This window comes from Corythoichthys intestinalis, chromosome 6 (assembly GCF_030265065.1).
Source record: "Corythoichthys intestinalis isolate RoL2023-P3 chromosome 6, ASM3026506v1, whole genome shotgun sequence".
NCBI classification, from domain to species: Eukaryota; Metazoa; Chordata; class Actinopteri; order Syngnathiformes; family Syngnathidae; genus Corythoichthys; species Corythoichthys intestinalis.
In genome coordinates, this window is record NC_080400.1 from 3,295,425 (window position 1) to 3,321,832 (window position 26,408).

General features: G+C 38.5%; 1 protein-coding gene and 1 long non-coding RNA gene across 2 annotated transcripts in view; both read left to right on the plus strand.

Moving 5' to 3' along the window:
• The first annotated feature begins 3,885 nt into the window (after positions 1–3,885).
• LOC130917964 (uncharacterized) overlaps positions 3,886–26,408 on the plus strand; it is a 28,523-nt gene continuing 6,000 nt past the window's right edge. Inside the window, exon 1 of the long non-coding RNA XR_009063542.1 lies at positions 3,886–3,963. This is a non-coding gene — a long non-coding RNA (uncharacterized LOC130917964). The remainder of the gene's footprint in view (positions 3,964–26,408) is intronic.
• Positions 7,772–14,194, plus strand: LOC130917963 (E3 SUMO-protein ligase ZBED1-like). The gene is made up of 2 exons (XM_057839765.1): positions 7,772–11,626; positions 11,930–14,194. Exons 1-2 carry the CDS (start codon positions 10,817–10,819, stop codon positions 12,362–12,364), a joined length of 1,245 nt encoding a protein of 414 aa, XP_057695748.1. The 5' UTR covers positions 7,772–10,816; the 3' UTR covers positions 12,365–14,194.

Consider the following 26,408-nt stretch of genomic DNA (forward strand, 5'->3'; position numbering starts at 1 on the left):
GTGAATGTTGATAGATTATTTATAATCTTAATCAATGTATACGGATATAACAATGACAGTCGTAACAAAAGTCTGTTGGAAAAGGTGGCGAAGGAAATTTTGGATCTCAAAATTTTATACTCAACAAATTACGTTTTAGTTGGTGGTGATTGGAATGCGACGTTGGATGAGTGGGAGGACAGATTGCCCCCAAGGTGTGGGAAAATAAGATGTAATGCAATGATGGGTAATTTCTTGAATGACAACAAACTAGTTGATATATGGAGGTGCTTGAACATGGGGATAAAGAAATATTCCTGGTTCAAACCTAACGGAGACAGCAGGTCAAGAATTGATTACTGGCTGGGCAGTGAGGATATTATGAGATGCACGTCAAAGGCTGATATTTCGGCAGCACCACTGACTGATCACTGTTGTGTTGAATTAATATTAGAACCTTTGAAAAAGGAATTCAATTTAAAGGGGTACTGGAAATTTAATAGCAATTTATTACTTAATGAGGATTATTGTGATAGTATAGGGAAAATTATCAGGACAAATGCTAATAATTTGACATTTGAAAGTGTGGTGAATAAGTGGGAATTCTTGAAGTTTAAAATGAGAGAATTTACTATATCGTTTGCTAAGAAAATCAATAGAGAAAAAAGGGAATTTGAAACAAAATTATTTCAGGATATTAATCAATGTTGCAGTAGAGTTGATCCATCCACACAGGAAAAAAACGAACTACTAAGTTTACAGACCAAATTAGATCATCATTTTCTTGAGCGGGCACAGGGTGCTTTTATAAGGTCACGTGCAAAATGGATTGAAGAGGGGGAAAAGAATTCATTATATTTTTATGGTCTAGAGAAAGAAAGGCAGAAAAGGAACGCCATCACAAGTCTTCTATTGAATGATATGGAAATTACTGATGCGCAGGTTATTAAGAAAGAAGTTTTCTCTTTTTATTCCACCTTATATTCCTCCACTTACTCCTCAACAGAAGCTGACAGGCTGTTTGTGGAAATTGAAGACAAGATTCCTTGCATTGCTGAATCCTTCAAAGAGGATTGTGAGGAAGATTTAAGAATAGAAGAAATGGATGAAATTTGTGGTAAGATGACACTAAATAAGGCCCCAGGAACAGATGGGCTAACAAGTAATTTCTACCGCTTTTTTTGGTGTGATCTGAGAGAGCTGCTTTTTGAGGCGTTGAAGGAATGTATAAGGAATAAGGAATTGATGCAATCGATGAAGCAGGGATTGATCACTTTAATCCCTAAAGTCGGTAAAGACAAGAGAATTCTTGAAAATCTGAGGCCCATAACGTTACTTAATACGGATTATAAAATTCTTTCGGGAACCATTGCAGCGAGGTTGAAGAGAGGAATTGATACTATTATCAGTGAGACTCAATCCGGATTTTTGAAAGGGCGTTCTATTCATAATAATATTAGACTTGTGATGGACGTGATGGAGTATAGTCATTTGTTTGAAAAGAAGGGATTCATTTTATTTCTAGACTTTCATAAGGCATTTGATTCAGTGGAACACCCCTTTCTTTTAAGGGCATTAAGGTATTTTGGTTTTGGAGATAAGTTTATTGGCCTTGTTGGTATACTATACAAAGATATCAATAGTTCTGTAGCGCTGGGTAAAGGCACCTCAGCTAGATTTGTAGTTAAGAGAGGGATACGGCAAGGGTGCAGTTGCTCACCTCTTTTATTTATAATGGCTGCTGAGATGTTGGCTATATTGCTTAAATCTAGTCTAGTTAAAGGATTGGAAGTTGGGGATAAACAAATAGTGATCAGTCAGTTGGCGGATGATACAACGCTGTTTTTGAAAAATGAAAGTCAAATTCCATTGGCGTTGCAAATTATTAAATTGTTCTCAATGGCGTCGGGATTCAAATTAAATATGAACAAATGTGAATTACTGACTTTGCATGATTGCCCTCTACTAACGATTAATGAAATTGCTGTCAAAACAGAGGTTAAATATTTGGGTCTTGTTGTCACGAAGGATAAAAAGATCATGGAAAGCCATAATATTGTTCATAACATTGATAAATGCAAACTAATGTTTAATAGATGGCTTCAGAGAGACATTTCTATCTTTGGGCGAGTGCTTTTGTCAAAAACCGAAGGTCTATCTAGGTTGATCTATCCAGCTTTTTCCTTCTCCATTTCACCCAAACTGATTAAACAAATTAATAGTGTTAATTTTAAATTCATATGGCGCAATAGGTGCCAGTATATTCGGAAAGCAGACATGGTGAAAAATGTTGAAGAAGGAGGGGTGAATGCTATTGATTTTGAGGTAATGAATGGGGTGTTGAAATTAAAATGGTTGATCAACTTTGTCAAATATGGACAATCCTTTTGGTATATGATTCCTAATGCGATTTTTCAGAAATTGGGGGGAATAGGATTTTTGTTACGCTGTGACTTTAATGACCGCTCTCTGCCGATAGAATTGTCAGATTTTCATCAACAAGTGCTCCTCTACTGGAAGATGATTTTCAAACATAATTTTTCTCCGCATAATACACCTATATGGAACAATCGGTATATTCAGTGGAAAAGAAAATCGATTTATTTAGAAGAGTTGAATACTAAAGGAGTTTGGGCAATTGCTCATCTTCTGGATGAAAATGGAAATATACTACAGTATGAGGAGTTTTGCACAAAATTTAATGTTAATTGTTCGATTAGGCAATTTAATAGGATAACGAAAACCGTTCCTTCTCCTTTGATTTCGATGGTCAGGGAAGGTATTTTGCACTCTGATGTCTCCCCTGGGTTGAGACAGCTCCGCATACAAGGTGTTGATTTAATTGATATTAAATGCAATAAGTTTATAAGGATGCTTTTGTGTCAGGAATTGTTTCCCGGTCCAACAAAAAGACATGTTTTTCTGAGGGACTTCAACAAGGCGGATATTAAGGACTTCAGGACAAAATATCTTTCATTTCCGATTCCGCCAAAATGTAAAGAAGTACAATTTAAGATCCTCAATGCAATTTATCCCACTAACGACTTTTTGAGACTTAAATTTAATTTTCAGACAAATTGTTGTGTTTTTTGTGAAAATGACATCGAGGATATTGATCATTTGTTTTTTCATTGTGACCTAGTGCAATTGTTCTGGAAGGATATGCGGAGCTGGCTTCAGTCCAAACAAATTGATCTTTCAACGTGGACGGTAGAGTCTATCAAGTTTGGTGTGTCTGGCATGAATAAGGATTTGGGTTTTGTTGTTAATGCGATTTTACTGCTTGGAAAATTCTTTATTCACAAATGCAGGTATTTTAAAACAAGACCTTGTTTTAAACATTGGATGAATGAGTTTCATATATGGTATAGATCTCTGAAATTGATCAAGCAGCAAAAAGCTCTCCATTTGGTTTCATTGTTTGAGAAATGTAATATTCCTTTGTAAAGCCCTATGTTCAAGTATGTGTGTGTGTGTGTGTGTGTGTGTGTGTGTGTGTGTGTGTGTGTGTGTGTGTGTGTGTGTGGGTGTGTGTAGTGACGTGTGTGTATGAATACAAACATGGCCAACAAGTAGAAATGTGTATATTATGTTGAAGAGTGTTATTTGAGGTTTCTTGGTAGAATGTTGATCATGTGTGAGCCCGTTTTTGTTTGTAAATGTGTATGATTGTGTAAATAAAAAAAAAAAAAAAAAAAAATTCAAATTAATTAAATGGGATAAGTGAACTAAACTCAATTTTCATCAACCTGTTGTGAACACTACTTTTGAATAAGTAAGTAGTAATTTGGGGTTGGAGAACTTGCTTAACTTGATATATCCCAGTTAAGTCAAATTAGAAAAAATAATTTATTGTACCCAGTGTCCTTTGGGCGTTCTATCAGACATGCGCAGATCTGCCCTGCCCACTTTCGCACTCTTTCCAACACCTTTCTCAGTTATTTTCGCCATTGTGGATTTACTTGTCCTCAGCACACTGATTTGGTAAGTAAATATTTTACTCTTTTGTAAACCGTCGATTTGTCTTGTTGTAGTGTAGTAGCCTGTGTGCTGCCAGGGAGGAGAAGTGTCGATTACATCAAATATCACCGCTAGCAAGCACGCTATATGACCGTGACAGTAACCTCATCATTTTCAGAAACAAATGTAGACTACAGTTTATGGTAGACTACCATTTTATGCCGGCGTTTTGAATTCTTGGTAATTAAGTTGACAGACGGGGCTCGTAACGTTTTTAGGCGATGGGAGAGGTTTTTAAAACCGATTTAAAACAGTTACCAAGCGGTTTTAAGTTAGCTAAGCCGAGGGGAGGTTCGCTTCCTGTGTTACCGAGCGGTTTTAAGTTAGCTAGACCGAGGGGAGGTTCGCTTCCTGTTTTAAAAACAAAAACACTAATTCTATTGTTAGCGGGTGTTTTATTTTGTGAAACTAACAGGAAGTGCCTTAGTCACTACGGCTAGCTTGAGTAGCGCCGATTTGCACGTTGTGGATCTAAACGGCTACTTTCTCATGTAAAAATGTTAGAAATGTCGATAAAGTGATTTATTTACAGAGTTAGTGCTAGAATTAAGTCAGCTTCAGCCTGTCTATTTCGGCTCAGGTAAGAGCTAAATGCACAGTCAGACTTTATGTGCGCCAACGTAATCCGTTCTTGTGTTGGAGCAGGGGTCCCCAAACTACGGCCCGCCTCCACATTTGGTCTGGACCCCCCCCAATAGTGTTATTTATTTCCTGGCTTTTTTCTGTGAAGAACCCAGACAGGGTTATTTGGTTATTATCTATTTAATTAATTGTGTTATTATTACTCATTATTATATGATATTATATTATGTTGTTATTATTTTGATTTTATTTTGTTCCATGAAGAATCCAGAAAGGGTAATTTCATTGTGACGTTCTGAAAAACAATGCATTTTTACATTTAGGCACTGCTGCAATCGTCACACTTTTTCTGTTACAAACTGACCCGGCCCCTTATCAGAGAAGGGAAAAGTCATGTGGCCTTCACAGGAAAAAGTTTGGGGACCCCTGCTTTAGAGTGTTTGTCATCTGCCCTTCCATTTGCTTTTCTTCATGTGCAGTGCTCCCCCTCCATGTTTGATCAAACTGCACTGAGATCATTTGAAATTGTTTTAAAATGCATTAATCGCAAAAATCAGAGGACTAGATCACATTTCCCCCTGTTATTTCACCACTTTAACATTGGTCTAACAGTTGAGAGTCTAGGCTCATGCGCTGGAGCATCCTACAGCACATGCCACTATTATTATATATCATTAAATCTGTATCAGTAACCTTAGTTATTAATAGAAGTGAGGGAAATTCAGCTGAATGATAGAAATTATGAAAATCTGCACATCTGAATGAATATCATCTATTGCAATAGATTATTAGTGGCACCCTAGCAAGGTCTCTTATCTTGTGTTTTTATATTTTTGGGTTAAAAAAATGTCCTTAGTCTGGCGTGGTGTTGTACTTCACTGGTCTGTCACAGTGTAGACATGAGTAGAGTTCACAAAAATCTCATCACATGAGCTCTGCTTCTCGCTGGCTAAAACATCAGACCATAGATCAGATACGTGGATTGATACCATCACTTAGATATCCAATCTAAGTGATGGTTTCAATTCCTCAATATAGTTAATCACTGAACTAAAAACCTAATATAGGAATACAGATAGAAAGAGTGCAGAGATCACACTCGATGCTATAACAACCTGGTGTGTTGAATGTTGGTCATTTATGTGCCTATATTTTGAAATTGTTGCCTTAATTTTGTGTTCTTTTTCACCATCCCCCAATCGGGCTGAAGCAAATGGTCAAAAGTCCACGCATACCTCAGTCTCAGCAATTACAGGTATGTTTCATACACTGATCAATGAATCATTTTATATTTGTATTTGTTTCATGGGTTGGGATAACAAACATGCATTAATGTTTTTACAGATGGATTAAGAAATTAATTGTACATCTCAATTTGAATGTTCAAAAATAATCAATTACATTAATTTAAAAATAACTCATTATTACACATTTTAGTTTGTGAATATTTAAATAATTCATTGCAGATTTTAATTTGTGACTGTTAAGAAAAAATGTAACTTTTTTTTTTTTTCTAACAAGTTCTCAATGCTGAAATTATCATGTCTTTTCAGGTCAACCAGAGCAGTATTCTCTAATGCAGTGGACTTGTAATTACTGCACATTTTCTGCTGAAAAGAGAGGCTACTTGCTTAAGCATTACCGCTTAAAACAGGGGTGGGCAAACCGGTCCTCGAGGGCTGCAGTGGGTCCTGGTCTTTGTTCCAACTGACCCAGCACAGATAATATAACCAATGAGGTTTCAGCAGAAATGAGAAGCACCTGACTGCAATCAACTGATTGCATTTGTAAAACAGCAGATTGGTGAAAATTTGTCCTCTTAATGGGTTGCAACAAAAACCTGCACCCACTGCGGCCCTTTGTGGAATAGTTTGCCCACCCCTGGCTTAAAACATGGATACCACACTCGGACATCCCTACTCCCATGTCTTCATAAGGACTGCCTCTGCACATTTAAATCTTTTAATGCACTCAAAGTACACCTATCGACATGGCGCTCTCAAAAAGATGCGGGCAAAAGTGGAGAAACTGCATTTGACTTGCTCAGAAGAAGACTTCTTCTTTACCCATTTGCGAAGACATCTTAAGCTGAGGCAAATGGTTACTTGCCCATATCAAGACTAACTTTCAGAGCAGTGTATATTCTACCTTCACTGCACACAAAAGCAAAGAAATGTGAAATGTGTTTGAGCCATAGTATGGGTAGGACATTTGTGTCTAAATCATTCAATCCCAATAAAAGTTGCTTTAATCAAAAAAACTTATTTTTAATCAAAGAAAAAGAACCTTTTGCAAAAATATTTTTTTTGAAAATATATGTTTTTTTAAATATATATATTTTTTTATTGACGTGTCACTTTTTTTTTAAAGGAAAAAGTTTTAAACTCTTTTTTTTTTTTTTGAAGTGGAAAAAGTTTTGAAGGCCCTTTTTTTTCGATTGAATCATTTTGACACAAAGATACGACTTCAACGCTACTTCCGACATGTTTGAGTGGCAGGTTACTACTACTCCTAATGGCCATCAGGGCTCCATCGAGCCATCGGACTCTGCTCGAGTCCAAGCCGAAAATAGGGCACCGGTACAGGGGGGTGACATCGGCATCTCACCGGAGTGCCCGCGATGGTATGGTGCGCTGCTGCTTAATGTGATTCAAGAGGTGAACCTGACGTGACGGTTGGCAATCGGGGTCCAACCGCAGTGTCGCGACACGCCGGTACGGGAGTGGCCCGACACTAGCCCGCCCAGTAAGCGAGTGGACTGCCGGCGTCCGCGCCGGGAGCCCCGTCGCTTCAGCTTTGAATGAGTGTCCTGTAAATCGCGGGCCGTACACTCAACAGCCGGCCTCTGCGCCGGGGGGGTGATATCGGGGTCCGCCAGTGTGCCGCGACAGGGCACCGTACCATCGCCGGCACTCCGATGAGATGCCGATGTCACACCCCTGTACCGGTGCCCTATTTTTGGCTTGGACTCGAGCAGAGTCCGATGGCTGGATGGAGCCCTGGTGGCCATTATTCTTGCTTCCTGCTTTTATGCCATTGGCGTAATCACCTGCCACTCAAACATGTCGGAAGTAGCGTTGAAGTTGGATCTTCGTGTCTAAATGATTCAACCGAAAAAAAGTGCCTTCAAAACTTTTTCCACTTCAAAAAAAAAAGTGCCATCAAAACTTTTTCCACTTAAAAAAAAAAAAAAAAAAAGTTTAAAACTTTTTGCTTTTCAAAAAAAGTGACACGTCAATTAAATATATATATATATTTAACATTTAAAAAATATTTCCCCAAAAATATTTTTGCAAAAGTTTTTTTTCTTTGATTAAAAATAGTTTTTTTGATTGATTAGGACACAAATGTCCTACCCATAATATCAAGCAAGTCAAAAAAAATCGATTCGAATTAAAATCTCGATTCTAATGCCGTACGATAGTAAATCGATTCTTAATTTCCAAAAATCGATTTTTTATTTATTTATTTATTTTTGTCTTTTCGGCCGCCATACTAGACTTCCGCAATATCAGCGTGGTCTGGCCTGCATTGGCTGCAGAGGGGCGTGCACTTTCTACGGTGTTGTTGGCTGCTGCTAAAATGGAGGGAGGGAATGAAGAAAAAGAAATACAACCGGCTCCGAGATCTTTGAGGGCAAAAGTTTGGAAATACTTTGGTTTTTACCGTGAACCCGGGGGCAAAAAAGGACTTGACATGCAATATACCATTTGCAAACTTTGCCACGCTAAAGTGAAGTATTTTGGGAACACTTCCAACCCTAAGGCTCATCTAGACAGACACCACTCTGACTGGGACGACGAACAAACACTACCACCAGCATTGGCTAACCAGCCCACAATTCAGCAGTTGGCAAAACTGCCACACAACTCTCCACGGGCAAAGAAGATAACCAAATCCATCGCCTACTTCATCGGTAAAGACATGAAAACTTATTGCACGGTGGAGGGGGAAGGCTTTCGGTACATGGTGAAGACGATGGAGCCACGTTATGAAATACCTTCACGTACGCACTTCACTAACGCAGTTGTACCTCATCTTTACCGTGACACAAAGAAAAAGGTTGGTCAAGCCGTGATGAAAGCCGACAGAGTAGCACTCACGTGTGATCACTGGACATCCAGGGCGACCCAGTCATACGGCACGTTCACAGCCCACTACATCACAGCTGAATGGACGCTCCAGTCTCAGGTACTGCAAACTAGGGTGATGCATGAAAGTCACACTGCTGCTAATGTGAATGCAACGTTTCACCAAGTCGCAAAAGAATGGAATCTGTCGCTCGAGGACTTGGTTATTGTAACTGATAACTAAAGATACACGATAATATCGGTCACCGATAATTATCGGCCGATAATGGCAATTATGACGTCACACAGATAATCCAGATAATTAAAAAATTCAACCGATAATGCAATCCGATAATTATATACTTGATTTAGCCTCCAAATGTGCGCAACCGAAGAATTCAGCACGCCGCCTCCTCAACCCCTCCCCTCTCTGAAGCCCCTGAGGGAGGAGGGGTTGAGGAGGCGGAGTTACACGACAAGAAGTAGTTGAATATTATGGCGGCTGTTACTAAAAAAACGACATTCTCGCCATCTGCGAAACATGTACCATAGAAGTTCCGCGAGGCAGAAAGAAAGCATCCTCATTCAAAACCACTAATCCAGCAGCCATCTAAAACTGCATCACAAAGATTTTTGGAACGAATACGAGGCTGCTGCTAGCGGGAATGCTAAAGCTATTGTAAACACTAACTAAGTTAAACTACAGGGCTTGTGACGATACAGAGTCGGGCTGTTTGGGAATGCAGCCCAAGGCGGGTGGTAAATTCGCATCTAAGGCTAAACACCGGCACGACTGGAGTCCGATAGTCGGCAAGTAGCCGTCTTCCGACGGAGCCCGCCGCTCTGGCCGGTCCGGCAGGCCGCCGCCGCCTTGCCATAGTCGGGGCGGGCCGAGCCCGGTTCCCCGGCCTCAGGACCTCCGGCGAACACCCCGGTTTCTCGAGCGTTCCCCCACGGCGTGCGAGCAGAGCCAGGACCCGAATACGCCGCGGCGAACCGGCCGGGGCGGGCGGATTATCCGGTACGAACGTAGCTGCCGCCGCCGAGACAAGACAGGTTTTTTTTTTACCTAAATGACCCGAGAACCAAATCCCTGGATAAAAAAATAATGCAGTTTATACGACCACCATTCTTCATGAAAAAGTGATGTCCAGTAAGCAAGCTTATCATGATGCCACAGTAGTTCGATGATAATTTAAACATGGAGAAAACGAAGTCAGCCAGTCAATAATGCATTCAGTATGTAAAATGATGAGCGGTCAGATGACTTTGTAACGCTGCCTTTATTTTCGCCTTAACAAAACTCAGGCACAAAACAACACGCACGCGAATGCGAGCTCCAACTCCGTCCAAATAGTACTGCCGTGTAGCAGTTTAGCTGCTGTAAAACAAATGTCGTGAAAGCCGCAAATGTAAACAAAGCGCTGCAGAATGGGTACATGACATCTCGCTCTTTTGAGTTAATCATTTTCACAGTGTGCAACAAAGCATATAACATTAGCAATCACTTTTCAAATTATTTAACTTATTTCTCTGCTCAATTACAGTCACAGTAGATAATCAAATTCTTAAATCAATATTCTGTAGCCACAAATATTATTCAAAATCTTTCCTTCTTCCAATTTTTTTTTTTTTAAGGATGAAGTATAATAATGTTTTGCTTAAAACAAGGCTGTTAAGATTATTTTCAGCTAGCTATTTTTCTTCCAAGAAATCTGAGAGAAATGCACTTGAAGCGATGGCAGATAATTTCACTTATTGCCAATAGATTTACACTTAAAACTGACTAGTTTTAAGGAGGTGTGTTTTGCAGTGTATTAATGTTATATATGTTAGGAATGGTTTACTTGTAAAGGCATTTTTGTGCAACTTAGGTATTTACTCTGTAAGTAATTGTTGCCAAAGGTTTACCATTACACAATGTCAGACAATCTGTCATTATTTAGATGTTTGAATTGACGACTTGTTCATATTTTATGTTGAAAAAAAGAGCAATAAATTATATTTTTGCACAGTAATATTTTCTTTTGTGTATACTTTAAAATTTTACATAAATCTTTTAATAGAATTATCGGCTTGACATTATCGGTTATCGGTTGGAATGAGGAGGAAATTATCGGTTGAAAAATGTATTATCGTGCATCACTACTGATAACGCAGCGAATATGATTGCTGCTATGCAGATGGACGAGAATCTAACACATGTGACGTGTTTTGCGCACACTATCAACCTCGCAGCCAAGCGAGCTCTGAAGCTTGGTACCACCGCGCGGCTGCTGGGGAGGATTAGGCGAATAGTTGGATACTTTCACAGGAGCACGTGTGCGGCTGAAGCCCTCGTATCCGCTCAGAAATCTCTTCAGCTGCAAGTTGATGAAGGGGGGGTACGTGATTGTGACGATGATGATGATGATGATGATGATGAAGATGGTGGTGACACTGACATCCGCGACGGGGTAACTAGCCACAAGTTGATAATCGACGTCGAAACCAGATGGAATAGCGCGCACGATATGGTCGAACGGTTTTTGGAGCAACAGCCTGCCACTTGCCTTGCGCTCCTCTCTCCTGACGTGCGAAGAAATAACACTGCCGACTCCACCGCACTAAATGATGATGAAATCAAGAATGCTGAAGAAATGATGAAGGCACTAAAGCCCATGAAGGACGCCACCAACATCACGTCAGTGGATTCATCCCCAACACTGTCAATCATAGCTCCATTACTTCACCAAATGCTTAATGACAACACAGACAAGGGATTTGCTCCAAAAGCTGGTGACAAGCCACTTGTTCGTGAAATGAAACGGGCAATCCATGAAGACCTGTCAAGAAGATACACCAGTGAGAAGACCAAACTCTTGCTTCACAAGGCCTCTGCCCTCGATCCCAGGTTTAAAGCACTTCCTTTCCTTGCTGCAGAAGAACAGGTGGACATTGAAGCCAGTCTGATAAGAGAGGCTGCATCACTTGAGGTAAAATTAACCTACCAGTATTATTTCTTAATGCATATTTTTAAAACTTAATACCTGTGTGAGTATGTGTAAATTGAGCATGAATTATTATTTTTTTCATTATTATTACTTTTGTTTTTTTAAGACTGCAGTATTTGAAGTTAACATGGCATATAATGGCTTGTATTACTAATTAAAAAATAAATTAAATGGCATATTTCATCAAACTTAAGTGCTTGAGTATGAAGAAAAGCAATATAAGCAACAGGGACCGTAACTTTGTTTACAAAAATAAAAGGCAATCTATCCCCTCTTCCTCCCAAGGACCAGCAGATGAGGCCAGGAGACGGAGTGTCAGACAGCAGTCCTGGGGAGTCAGCTGGAGAAGGTCCTGCCCGGAAAAGAAATTCAGCATCTGCTGCACTGGTCAATCTGTTGGGATCTACATTTAATACAGAGGTCAGAGTTGTTCCATCAGCCAGTAGCAGAGCTGAGGAGGAGCTGAAAAGGTATTGGGCAGAGCCTGCACTTGCTCTTACAGAAGACCCCCTTGAGTGGTGGAAGTCAAGTGAGAAATCTTTCCCTCTTCTAGCCAAATTAGCTAAACGCTATTTATGTATCCCTGGCACAAGTGTTGCAGCAGAGCGAGTGTTTTCCACTGCTGGAGATGTGGTGAAAGCACAGCGCAGCTGTCTTACTCCAGAACACGTAGACCAGCTTGTTTTCTTGCAAAAGAACCTCAACATTAGTGATTGCTGAATGATGGAACCTGGAAGGTAGTCCTAGTCCGACCTACAATGTCAAAGTTGTCAAGCATTTGTCTAATGAAGAGAACAGTATTTTAGTTTTATTCATTCTAATTTTATGTATGTATCCGTTTCAGCACTGCATTTTTATGTTTGGGTTAATTTAATTTATTGGCTTTTTTTTGTGGTTCGTTTATATGCAGTCTATTTATTATTATTTAATTTTTTTGAAAGTGGTGGTCAGAAATGTAAAGGCAGCTAGCCTACACTTATTTCATTTTTGAAGCAATTTTATTTTTATACACAAAGTTTACATTGTGAGTTTAGTTTGCATTGTGTCACTATTAACTCAAATGTTTGAGTGACACTGAGAGTTTACTGTTTACCTTTTGCACAATTAATTTTCTTGTTACATTAAGTTTGTGGAAAGTTTGTTTGTTGGAGGGACTTGTGTATTGTTTGTGAGAGTGAGACCGTACTTAGTCTGTACAGGACAGTGAGTTCAAAAGTTCCAACTACCTCTGTCTGCATTACATCTGTTTCATAGCCCCACTGTTCTATGACTCTGCCAGGCAAAGTCAGGGTGTCTTTTGTAGAGATTTGTGCAATTTAAATAAATGAGAAGAACATGTTGTATTTAATCTTTTGTCGTTGTGTTTTCAAATTGTTCAGTTGCTAAATTATAAAACCATTTGTTTAAATATACAGTGGTACCTCTACATACGATCACTTCGACACACGATCTTTTCGACATCCGACGTAAAATTTGAGCCGCCATTTGTTTCTACATCCGACGAGTTGCTCGAAATACGACGACATGACAGCACTGCAAACGAACCCACGGTGGATTTTCTTATGTGAGAAATCAACAGTTTTCAAAAAAAGTTGATACAGTTGGAGAAACAAGGAAAAAAGTGATGCTTACCTTTGAAATGAAGATGCAAGTTATAGAAAAATATGAGCTTGGGGTGCGCGTCCCTGAACCGGCTCAACAATACAGCTCCATGGTCCTCTTATGACCACCGTTCGCCACTATTTATAAGTTAAGGTGACAATTATTATTGTGGTAACATTGCCAAGGAAATCGCCAGCTTTGTCACGTTTTTATCATTTATTTAAGAACTTATCCAACACAAAACGCTCATTGTCTTAAGCAGTTGACTGCTCTCAGGAAAACGAAAGTATTATCTCTACCGCACCGACCTATCTCACTGGAGACGTCACCTTCGCGGTGCGTTCAGGGACAGTAAAAAGTGTCCGCCATATTAGAATCCGATTCGTTACATTATTTTCAGGAATAATTATTAATTCTTCTTCTTCTTCTTATATTATTCTGAATTATTTATTTATAACTTATTTGTTTTTCTATGTTTAATTGCCATTTGTAACAGTGCCAGCAGTATTTATTAAGAATTTAGTGTATGTTTTTAGGCTTTGGAACGAATTAATGGAATTATAATGTATTCCTATGGGGAAATCCTGCTCGACATACGACCATTTGGACTTACAAACAAGGTCCTGGAACGAATTAAATCCGTATGTAGAGGTACCACTGTACTCTGCTTTCATGCCAGGAGACTGGAGTAGATCATGCTATAATTCAATTGAATCATTTAACAAAAGAAAGAAAAGGAAAAACCTTTAGAATCAAAAAGTAATTTTTTGGATCGAGAATCGGAAAAATCGTTTTTGAATTGAATCGTGACCCAGAGAATCGATATTGAATCGAATCGTGGAACACCCAAAGATTCACAGCTCTACATAATATGGCTCAAAAACAAAAAGGATTGCTTCGATCAAAGAAAACAGTTTCAATGAAAAATAAAGTGTTGAAATGCAAATTTCCGAGTCTCAAATATTTTTTCACATTCAAACCTTTTTTTCTACAATTGTGTGTGTGTTTTTTTTTTTTTTTTTTTTTTTTTTTTTTTTTTTTTTGATTGAAGTGATTTTCTTTTGAAAATAAACATTTTTGGTTTGAAGCAACTTATTTTTTGATTGAATAATAAAGACAAAAATGTCCTAGCAAAATGTGGTCCAAACGCAGAATTACATCAATCAAAAAAGTTGTTTCAATCAAAAAAAAAAACTTGACTTAAATTTAAAAAAAAAAAAATTCAAAGAAAAATAGTTTCCAAATACATTTTTTTGACTTACGAATTTATTTTTGCATTCAAACAAATTTTTTTGATTGACATGACTTTCTTTGATTGAATATATATATATGTATATATATATATATACTAATGACATATTTTTGACTAGAAATTAGACTTTTTTTTTTTTTTTTTTTTTTGACGAAAAAGCTTAATATGAAATTAGAATTTGAATAAAAATAAGACACATATTCTTGGTAAGATTTTAGGTTTCTGAGGTGTATAACTCCAGTACACGTTTTGCATGTACTCTTTTAGTGATGTGAAAAAACAAGGTATCAGGTGTTAAAGTGAAATTTGAATTTGAACCGAGTTGTGTGTTTTAAAAAGAGTTCTGTATTTTTATGTTTATTTTATCACTGCTGCACAGTTTAAACCATGGCACAATGTTGATTGTAGTTCGTTTTGATCACTAATATTGGTGGAGAAATCAGAACTGTTAGCTTTACCAGAGCTCAAGCTCATGTTGTAATGGGCAACTAGTTTGACGCCATGTCTTCAATGCTGAGTTAATGTCCTGAAATTATGAAAATAGGATCTCGCCTGTTAGTCTTTGGAAATCACAGGATAGGAGTGGACATTGATGCAGTTCAGGTATTATTCAGTAATTTCTGGAGCAAAAGGTTATTTTAGGTACTTATACTTTGTATGAGGTGCAAAATGTTTGCAAAAGTGGGTTTATAATTAATCCACTGATTGTTCATTGATACTGAGATTTAACCAAACACTGTTCAGCCTGCCAGGAGCCAGTGTCTCCCATTAAATGCACTTTTGAGCATTTTAAAGTAAATTTTAATTCCACTGAATTAATCCAATGAGTGTTCTCCATTTATTGTGTTTTGGGGGCAGGGCCGGAGTGGGACTCATTTTCGGCCCTGGAATTTCATGCCTCAGACCGGCCCACTCATTTAAAATTATGTCATTATGCATACACGTGTTAAGTTCAGTGTTCTCTAAAGCCGTGTACTGTAATTCTGTGTATTCCAATTCAGTGCAGGTCATGGTTGTTTAACAAGGTGGCTTTATTTTAACAAGTGCAACACAACATATTTTGAACAAATTTAAAAATGGATTTAAAAAAAAACTATATTAAATGATACATTTGAAAAATAAATTAGGCCTGTCAAATGATTAAAATTTTTGATCGAGTTAATTACAGCTTAAAAATTAATTGTAATTAATCGCAATTCAAACCATCTATAAAATATGCCATATTTTTCTGTAAATTATTGTTGGAATGGAAAGATGAGACACAAGATGGATATATACATTCAACATAAGGTACATAAGGACTGTATTTGTTTATTATAACAATAAATCAACAAGATGGCATTAACATTATTAACATTCTGTTAAAGCGATCCATGGATAGAAAGACTTGTAGTTCTTAAAAGATAAATGTTAGTACAAGTTATAGAAATTTTATATTAAAACCCCTCTTAATGTTTTCGTTTTAATAAAATTTGTAAAATTTTCAATCAAAAAATAAACTAGTAGCCCGCCATTGTTGATGTCAATAATTACTTACACAATGCTCATGGGTGCTGAAGCCTATAAAATCAGTCGCACCCAAACGCCAGCGGAGGGCGGCAAAACTCCATAAAGCACAATTAACAAGTGGGCATGTCATTGTACTGTCATTTAAATCTGTCTGAGCAGGGCATGTGCGTTAATTGCGTCAAATATTTTAACGTGATTCATTAAAAAAATTAATTACCGCCCGTTAACGCGATAATTTTGGCAGCCCCAAAATAAATGAATAAATAAGACCTTTTCTGCAACATCAAATATTAACAAAATGAGTGCTTACACATAAAACAAACATAGCAACATAACAATATGAAAAATAAAGAATACGTATTGCACATTGTAACAACTTCTAATGATACTATTATCCATTTTCCATTTCCACTTTAAAAACGCCACGTAATTGATTATATTAATTCTAATGTTCACTCGCTGAACGACATGGCAATCCTACCTTCCAGCTCTGCACCTGTGGTGTGTTCATTATGGCTAATGCTTGCTGCTACATATCCCTTGTGAGGTGCTACAAGAAGCCAAAGTTTCCACAATTACATATTGTCGTATCACACGGTGCAAGTTGCATTTTATTCGCCATCTGGCCTTACCACTTTCGTTGTAATCCTCTGTAGTTTGAGGCAGCAAGGTCGTTGCATGAAAAAAATTAGCTATTTTCGCGCATTTTGCCGATTCTTTCACGAGTGCTTTTCTCTTTTTAATTCTTATTTTTCAGCGCCACCCTTGCTCTTTTTATCCATCCGAGCACCGAGATAGCAGCTAATTTGGCTCATTACAGACTACAATTAGGGGGCGGAGCTGCATGCTGTATTTTTCGTCTGCACACGTGAGGATGAGTCTGGAAAAAAAAATAATACTGTTTTTTTTTTTTTTAAGACGGCCCACAGGGACAGCGGTAACAGAATGTAAGTTATACTCAGTGACACTGTCATAAATAAATACCAAACAAAAAATGATAACAGTGTAATTTTTTTTTTTTTTTTTTTTTAATAAAACGCGGACCGGCCCATCTGGCCGGCCGGCCCTTCTGGAATCGTCCAGAAGCTCCCGATTAGTCACTCCGGGCCTGTTTGGGGGTCATTACTGTTAGATAACGTGTTTTTAATGAAATTAGTATGTGCAGTTGTGCAATCTATTGTGGAATTCTTTTAGGTCAAGAAAATTAAGTTGACCTGAATATGATGGATGAAATGGAAAACTTAAGATCATTAATACACAATTATCACTTGAATACTGCAAACTCTAAATAAACAAGTTACTACAATCCAATTATTTGAGTTAGAGTACTGTACACTCAAAATAAACAAGTTACTGTAATCCAGTTATTTAAGTTAGTTTGAGTACTGCCAACTCAAAATAAACAAGTGACTAGAATCCATTTTTTTAAGTTAATTTCAGTACTGCCAACTCACAATAAACAAGTGCCTATAATTCATTTTTTAACTTAATTTGAGTACTGTCAACTCACTATAATTAAGTTAATCAAATCTAATTCATCTAAGTCAACATAAATTATTTTTTTAAGGCAGCAAGTTTGCTTTTTTTTTTTTTTTTTTTTTTTTTTTAGTAAAGTCAACTTGTAATATTTTACAGTGTGCAGAAATTCTCGTGCCCGGCGCACAAACAATCTCGGTTTGTATACAGAGTCGAGGGGGGAAAGTACGAAAGAGGAAAAAAAGAGACACCCACAAGTTTCGACCTGGTGGTCTATTCAAGACGTTTCTCTTTCTTTCCTACATTTCACTTGACTCTTCATAGAAAAAACAGTTTGCGCTGGGCACATGAATCTGCAGTGTTGAGACACCAATTCCAAGTACGCTGTTTTTTTAGTTCGTGTCGTATATAATTCGCTATCCATTTTATAAATATGACAGATTATTTATCAGTTGTTTATAACAGCTCTATGAGATACTTATGTGGCATAAATATTAAATGTGCACAAAGATATAAACGCACCGACACAACCAAGGGCATAATAGCCCCCCTTCCCTCCACACACGGAGCCCTGATCTCAACATGATGCAGTCAATCTGGAATTAAGAGACAGACACAACTAAAATTTTGTAGAGTCGCCGGTGTTGTGCCGACCGGGGCTGTCATCGGTGGGTTAATTTATGCACCAGCGCGACGCTCCAATTGGTGGACTAGATAGCGTCAGTGTAAATACAGTGGGGAGAACAAGTATTTTATCCATTGTCAGTGTATCAAATACTTGTTCTCCCCACTTTAGTTGTTGTTTTTGCATTGGTGAGGTGGCGGGAAGTTAATAAAGAATAAGAGGAAAAAAGGCGTTGAAGCTCGTGTGTTGTTTTCGCGGCCAAACTTCCGCTTAGCAAACGTTACAATATCAATATGCAAGGGGGGAAAATGTGCTCTCTCTCTGCTTCTCTGATGAGTACAGACTCCGTGTGTTTGTCGTTGTTTTAAATGGCACATTATCACGCGAGAGCTCGTTGAACCGGACCGGAACCGCAACGATCACGCATGCGGTGTACTTGGCCTTCATTTTGGATGACTTCAATTTACCCCAATAAATTCCAAAAACAATCTTACCTTGGAGGAGAACAATCGCCAGAAAGAGAACGATACAGCCTTCGAATAAATGCATGGTGGCGAGTCTCACGCGGCGGGGGGGTCGTCGAGTCACAGGGGAAAAAAGTTGGGTTCACACCACGAGTTTGTAATGTTGGTGAAAATGTAGTTTGGGGCTCTTAAATGATCCTGGAAAGCGCTGAAAGCAGTTGAGGTGAGTTTCGGCGGGTATAACTGCTGTGGCCAGTTGAGATTGAACAGGTAATGTAGCGAGAGGGAGCAGGGGAAGCGTTACCATGCCGACACATTCCAGTTGCTTTCTTTCAGTATTTAGCAATTGTGTCCTTTTAACATAAAGCACACGTCGAGCCAACATAAGGCACCCATGTTAGATAAACTTGTATTTTTTGGACATGCTCACTAAGTGTATCATGGACTAAATTGACAAACGTTCATCCAACATAATTCAACAGAGATGCAACAACAAATATGGTATGACTGAATTTAAATATAGCGAACTTCAAATGACTTTTTTTCTTGATGGTAACGAGTAGAGATGATGCCGATCGATCGGGTCCAATCACGTCATTTTTAAAGTATCGGAATCGGCAAAAAAATATCGGACATGCCTTTTTTTAATGTATTTATATTTTTTAATTAAATCGTTTTCCAATTGTATTTAACGTTACAGACATAATATGTTACACTCATCCACAGGCTTTAGTTTAGGCTTTAGGTAGGGTTAAAATGTAGCACGTTCAAATATTTAACGCAATTAATGCATGCGCTGCACGACCCACTCACGCGTTGTCGCGCTCCATCTGTAATGGCGCCGTTTTATCTACATAGAGAGCTAAAAGGCAGCGTAAAATGAGTAGAGTGAATTTTGGCTGCCTTTGGAGCCTTTTTTTAATTGGCAAAAGCCTTACAATCCCTCTCCCTACAATTAGAAATATCGTGGGAAGCTATGTGGGGAAGCAAGGTATTGATTGATCTTTTTTTAAACACCCTATATTATTTCCCAACGCAGAGAAGATATATCAATTGGTAGCACTACGCACAGTCATGGTTGCACTTCCCATCATGCATTTGGGCATGGCTACAGTATCATTTACTGTGAGCTCAACAAATACACTAGATGGCAATATTTAGTCACAATACCTCGTGAGGAATAAGCGGCATGGAAAATGAATGAATGAATATACAAAGTCACATTTATCCTTTAAAAATGACAAGTCTTTCTATCCGTGGATCCCTCTCACAGAAAGAATGTTAATAATGTAAATGCCATCTTGAGGGTTTACTGTCATAATAAACAAATACAGTACTTATGCACTGTATGTTGAATGTATATATTGGTCCGAGTTTTATTCATTTTTTTCTTAATGCATTGCCAAAATGTATATGATCGGGAAAAATTATCGGGAATGATTGGAATTGAAATGGGGAGCAAAAAAAAGCAATCGGATCGGGAAATATCGGGATCGGCAGATACTCAAACGAAAACGATCGGGATTGGGAGCAAAAAAACATGATCGGAACAACCCTAGTAACGAGTACGCAGTTTAAACTTGACAACCAGTGAGGCAAGAACTTTATTGATTTACAAAATCATTTATATTATAGGCATTCCTTGCACCGCCACATTTCAAAGACCACGGACAAGTCTGTCACTTTTGATCTTGAAACAAAATTCGCATGCGATGGTGGTTGTGGCCCGATTGACGTGAATGTGTAGGCTGCAGCAGGAAGAAAGGCCATCGTGTGGCAGGTGAAGGCAAAAAAACCTGTAAGAGGATAAAAAAAGTGCCTTTGTTTGAAGAACGTCGACTCTTGAAACAAAATCTGCTAGCAATGGCTGCTTACAAGGTGGCCATGTCATTGTTAACTTCAATGCGAAAGCCGTACAGAGGCAATTGGTGGCAATAGCCTTTGATAGAGGAGGAAAAAAAACTGAATTTATGTTAAATTTTGACATTCAAAATCATAGTGATCCTAGGGTAAAACTGCAACTGTAAACAGGCACGCACACGTGCGCCTTCATTAGCTATTGTGCACTTATTTTAGTGCTCTTATTTTACATAAGAAATATTCTTAAATAAGAATTTTTACTAGGGTTGTTCCGATCATGTTTTTTTTGCTCCCGATCCGATCCCAATCGTTTTAGTTTGAGTATCTGCCGATCCCGATATTTCCCGATCCGATTGCTTTTTTTTTGCTCCCGATTCATTTCCAATCATTCCCGATAATTTTTCCCGATCATATATGTTATGTACTTCCTTGATCTAAGTACATGTAAGGCCGAGACTTGAATGGAACAACACTTCTTTATTCAGTGTGCTTCTCAACACACAGTTGTGGTCAAAAGTTTACATACACTTGTGAAGAACATAATTTCATGGCTCTCTTGAGTTTCCAGTTATTTCTACAACTCTGATTTTTCTCTGATAGAGTGATTGGAACAGTTACTTCTTTGTCACAAAAAACATTCATGAAGTTTGGTTCTTTTATGACTTTATTATGGGTGAACAGAAAAAATGCATGATGGGAAGTGGAACCATGACTGTGTGTAGTGCTACCAATTGATATATCTTCTCTGCGTTGGAAAGTAACGTAAGACATTAAGAAAAGATCAATCACTACCTTATTACCTGTCATTGCTTCCCATGATATTTCAAATCGTAGGGAGAGGGATTGTAAGGCTTTAGCCAATTACAAAAAAGGCTCCAAAGGCTGCCAAAATTCACTCTACTCATTTTATGCAGCCTTTTATCTCTCTATATAGGTAAAACGGCACCATTACAGATTGAGCGCGACAATGCGTGAGTAGGCCGTGTAGTGCATGCATAAATTGCGTTAACGTGATACATTTTTTGAAAAATTTAATTACCGCCGATATCGGGATAAATTTGATAACCCTACCTTAAGCCTAAACTAAAGCCTCTGGATGAGTGTAACATATTATGTCTGTAACGTTAAATACAATTGGATAGCGATTTAATTAAAAAGATATATATCTTAAAAAAAGGCACGGCCGATATTTTTTTGCCGATTCCGATACTTGGAAAACGCCGTGATCGGCATCCCGATCGATCGGGACATCTCTAGTGGGAACACCAGTAAAATGATTAAACATTTGCAAACACAGCACGGTATCCGCATCTCCGTGTCCCGTGTTTTCGACTCATTGCGGATACAAAGTGGCTCAAGTAGTGGAGACAGCGGCAGCACAGTGGATACTCCAGGAACATAGTCCCATAACTAACAGCGCACACAACATGCCCTTTGTTTCACATCGACATGTAACATTAAGCAAATGCTATGCCTCGTTGTTTATTTGACAACTTAGATTGCCACGATGATGACAGACAGAGCCGGACTTGTTCCGAGGCTGGTAGCACAAGTTCATTGGCTGTCGCGCCACCCTTTATCGAGGCAGGAAAAAATAGAATGACACATGAGAGGATAGATCAATGTCACCGAGCAGTGACTAGGTTTGTCGTTAAAGGGTGACATCCCTTTTCTACAGTTGATGCCCCTGACTTTCGGTAGATGGAATTTGTTCAGGCTTAGCTGTGCTTCTCAGATGGGACTGTTCTATGCAGAAACGTTGGGTAAACGGAAAAAAAATACCCTGCAGACCACTACATTAGGCCTACTATTAATTCATGGTGGGTCTTTTTCTGCGAGGTTATTTTGTAACTAGGCTACTTAATGTTTTATGGAAAACTACCCCACTTTTCTTTGTGAAACTAGTCCTCGTGTCTGAATTAAAAACAATAATATCAAAGAGAAAATCTAATTGTTAATCCTAACCAGATGTTTCACTGTCATTCTCATATTTCCTAGGGAGATGGCAAAGGTACGCAACCCTAAATACAACCCCCCAAACACAGAAAGTATAACCAAACTAGAAACGGCAATTTCTGGAGAAATTACTTCTGGTCTTTGCCGTGTGGAGATACAGATCTTACCCCCGCCCAGGGCTATCAATAGAATGGACAAACATGCCCGTTAATGGCATTAAACAAAGTAAATGCCATTAGAAATGAATGGGAAATTTGGACGTCTATGGCCGTCAATGGCGGCACCCTTCAAAAGCGTCAATGGAATCGGGGAAGTTTGGGGGACACGTCCTATTGATATCTGGTCATTTCCTGTTGATTTGGGGAATTGTCCCATTGAAAATGAATGAGAAACATTTTGGACGTCCATGGCCGTCAATGGCATTGCTACAAAGGCGTTGATAGAATTCAAGTCCATTAGCATCAATAGATTTGACATACATGGCAACAGTGCAATGTAGATTCTATTGGAAATCCCATTGAAACTGAAGGGGACATTTCCCGTTAAAAATGAATGGGAATGTTTTTGGCAAATTCCCGGGGAACCGTAGATTTTTTCCAAATTCTGTATACAATCTTTATGCCCCTCACCGTTCCGGAATTTTTGATGTCCAAATTATGTGATTTGGTCAAAAATTGTAGGTCAAGTAGCGTTTTGACATTTTTTAAAAAAATCGGCGTTTACGTGAAAATGGAACATTTTTCGGGGCCGTTTCACAAAAAGCCACAGTCACACGAAAATTCCGGAAGTGTCGATACCAGAACGGTGCCGATCGGTGCAGCGGTATAGGCTGTGCGGCGCGCCGAAAAAACGCGGAGAATAAGTTGATTAATAAAGTAATAATAACTAGAAACTGCAATTTCTGGAGAAATTAAACCTGGTCTTTCCTGTGTGGCTATACAGATCGTAGCCCCGCCCAAGGCTATCAATGGAATGGACAAACATGCCTATCAATGGCATTAGACAAATTAAATGCCATTAGAAATGAATGGGAAATTTGGACGTCCATGGACGTCAACGGCAGCACCCTTCATAAGCGTCAATGGCATCGTGGAAGTTTGGGGGACACGTCCCATTGATATCTGGTCATTTCCTGTTGATTTGAGGATATTGTTTTTTTTTGCCATTGAAAATGAATGGGAAAAATTTGAACGTCCACGGCCGTCAATGGCATCGTCTTACATAGGCGTCAATGGAATCCACGTATATCGGCATCAATAGAATGGACAAACAAACGCGTCAATGGTTCTAAACAAAGTAAATGCCATTAGAAATGAATGGGAAATTTGGACGTCCATGGGCATCAATGGCGGAACCCTTCATAAGGGTCAATGGAATTGGGGAAGTTTGGAGGACACGTCCTATTAATATCTGGTCATTTTCTGTTGATTTGGAGGAAAAAAAAAAAATCCCATTGAAAATGAATGGGGAAAAATTTTAACGTCCATGGACGTCAGTGGTATCAACTTACATAGGCGTCAATGGAATCCAAGTACATTGGAATCAATAGAATGAAAAAACATGCTCAAATGCCATGAGAAATGAATGGGAAATTTGGACGTCCATGGCCGTCAATGGCAGCACCATCCATAAGCGTCAATGGAGGCGGGGAAGTTTGGGGGACACGTCCCATTGATATCTGGTCATTTTCTGTTGAATTGGGGACATTGATTTTTTTTGCCATTGAAAATGAATGGGGAAAAAATTGGACGTCCATGGCTGTCAATGGCCTCCAAGTACATTGGCATCAATAGAATGGACAAACATGCCAGTCAATGGCAATAAACAAAATAAATGCCATGAGAAATGAATGGGAAATTTGGACGTCCATGGCCGTCAATGGCAGCACCATCCATAAGCGTCAATGGAGGCAGGGAAGTTTGGGGGACACGTCCCATTGATATCTGGTCATTTTCTGTTAATTTGGGGGGTATTGGATATTTTGCCATTGAAAATGAATGGGAAAAATTTGGGACGTCCATGGCTGTCAATGGCCTCCAAGTACATTGGCATCAATAGAATGGACAAACATGCCAGTCAATGGCAATAAACAAAGTAAATGCCATTAGAAATGGGAAATTTGGACATCCAAGGCCGTCAATGGCAGCACCCACTATAAGTGTCAATGGAAGCGGGAAATTTTGGGGGACATGTCCTATTGATATCTGGTCATTTTCTGTTGATTTGGGGAAATTTTGTTTTTTCCCCATTGAAAATGAATGGGATAAATTTTGGACGTCCATGGCTGTCATTGGCATCGACTTACATAGGCATCAATACAATGGAGAAACATGCCCGTCAATGGCAATAAACAAAGTAAATGCCATGAGAAATGAATGGGAAATTTGGACGTCCATGGCCGTCATTGGCAGCACCCTCCATAAGCGTCAATGGAATCGGGGACATTTGGGGGACAAGTCCTATTGATATCTGGTCATTTTCTGTTGAATTGGGGAAATTTTGTTTTTTACCCCCATTGAAAATGAATGGGGAAAAAATTGGACGTCCATGGCCGTCAATGGGATCGACATCCATACAGTCAATTGAATCCAAGTACATTGGCATCAATAGATTCGACATGCATGGTCGTCAATGGCATCAATGGCATGTAAATTCAATTGGAAATCCCATTGTAAGTGAATGGGAAATGTTCTCATTAGAAATGAATGGGACAGTTTTTGGCAAATTTCCGGGGGACCGTAATTTTTTTCAAAATTCTGTATACAAATTTATGCCCCTCACCCTCACGGATTTTTTGATGCCCAAATTGTGTGATTTGGTCAAAAAGTGAAGGACTAGATACATTTTGAAACTTTTCTTTGTTTCCCATTAAAAATGAATGGGCACGTTTTTGGCAAATTGCCGGGAAACCGTACATTTTATCAAAAAATGTTTCTTTGTCATTTTTATGCCCCTCGCCATCCTGGAATTTTTGATTTCCATCTTGTGTGTTTTCGTCAAAAATTGACGGACTAGTAACATTTTCAAACTTGTCTTTTTTTCCCATTAAAAATGAATGGGCAAGTTTTTGGCAAATTTCCGGGGAACCGTATATTTTTTTCAAATTGTGTTAATAACTTTTATTCCCCTCACCGTCCTGGAATTTTTGATGCCCAAATTGTGTGATTTGGTGAAAAACTGTAGGATACATTTTGAAACTTTTTTTTTCTCATTAAAAATGAATGGGCAGGTTTTTGTCAAATTTCTGGGGAACCGTAAATTTTGCCTAAATTATGTAATTTGGTAAAAAATTGTAGGACTAGATACATTTTGAAAATTGCTTTTTTTTTTCCGGAAAATTGATGTTTACGGGCGAACGGAAAATTTTTCGGGGCCGTTTGAAAAAAAGCCTGCGTCACGCAAAAATTCCGGACGTGTGGATACGAGCCATAATACCAGGTAATAAAGTCGCAGAATAACATTATCTGGCTTTGCCAAAAAGGCAAAGACCAGATAACAATGGATTCCTGCTTGGTATGCAGTTGAAAAGGAAATTTTGATTTCTGAGCTAAAACATGTCACAAAGGCTGCCATCACAGCTGATTGATGGACCAGTTTGAGCCAGTATCATTACCTGACAGTAACACTACACTACATCAGGAATGGTCAGGCTCAACAAAAAGTCCTCAGCACCAAAGCAGTGTTTTATTGAACCAAAATAAAGAATGCTGTTTAAGTCGTCACTGGCAACGGGACCAGTGACGTCACGCACTGCGACGTAACAAGAATGGCGACCTATCACTTCAAATAATTTTACAAACTTTATTAAAACAAAAACATTAAGAAGGGTTTTAATATCAAATTATTATAACTAGGGTTTGGCATCGTTTCAAATTGAACGATTCCAATTAAGATTCCGGTTCCGAACGATTCTGGATTCCGATTCTTTAAAAAAATATGTATATTTTAATTTTATTTTTAAATTGCACAGTTGTGTTTGTGTCTTGATTTTTTTTTTTAAATTATATGAACTTCTCACAG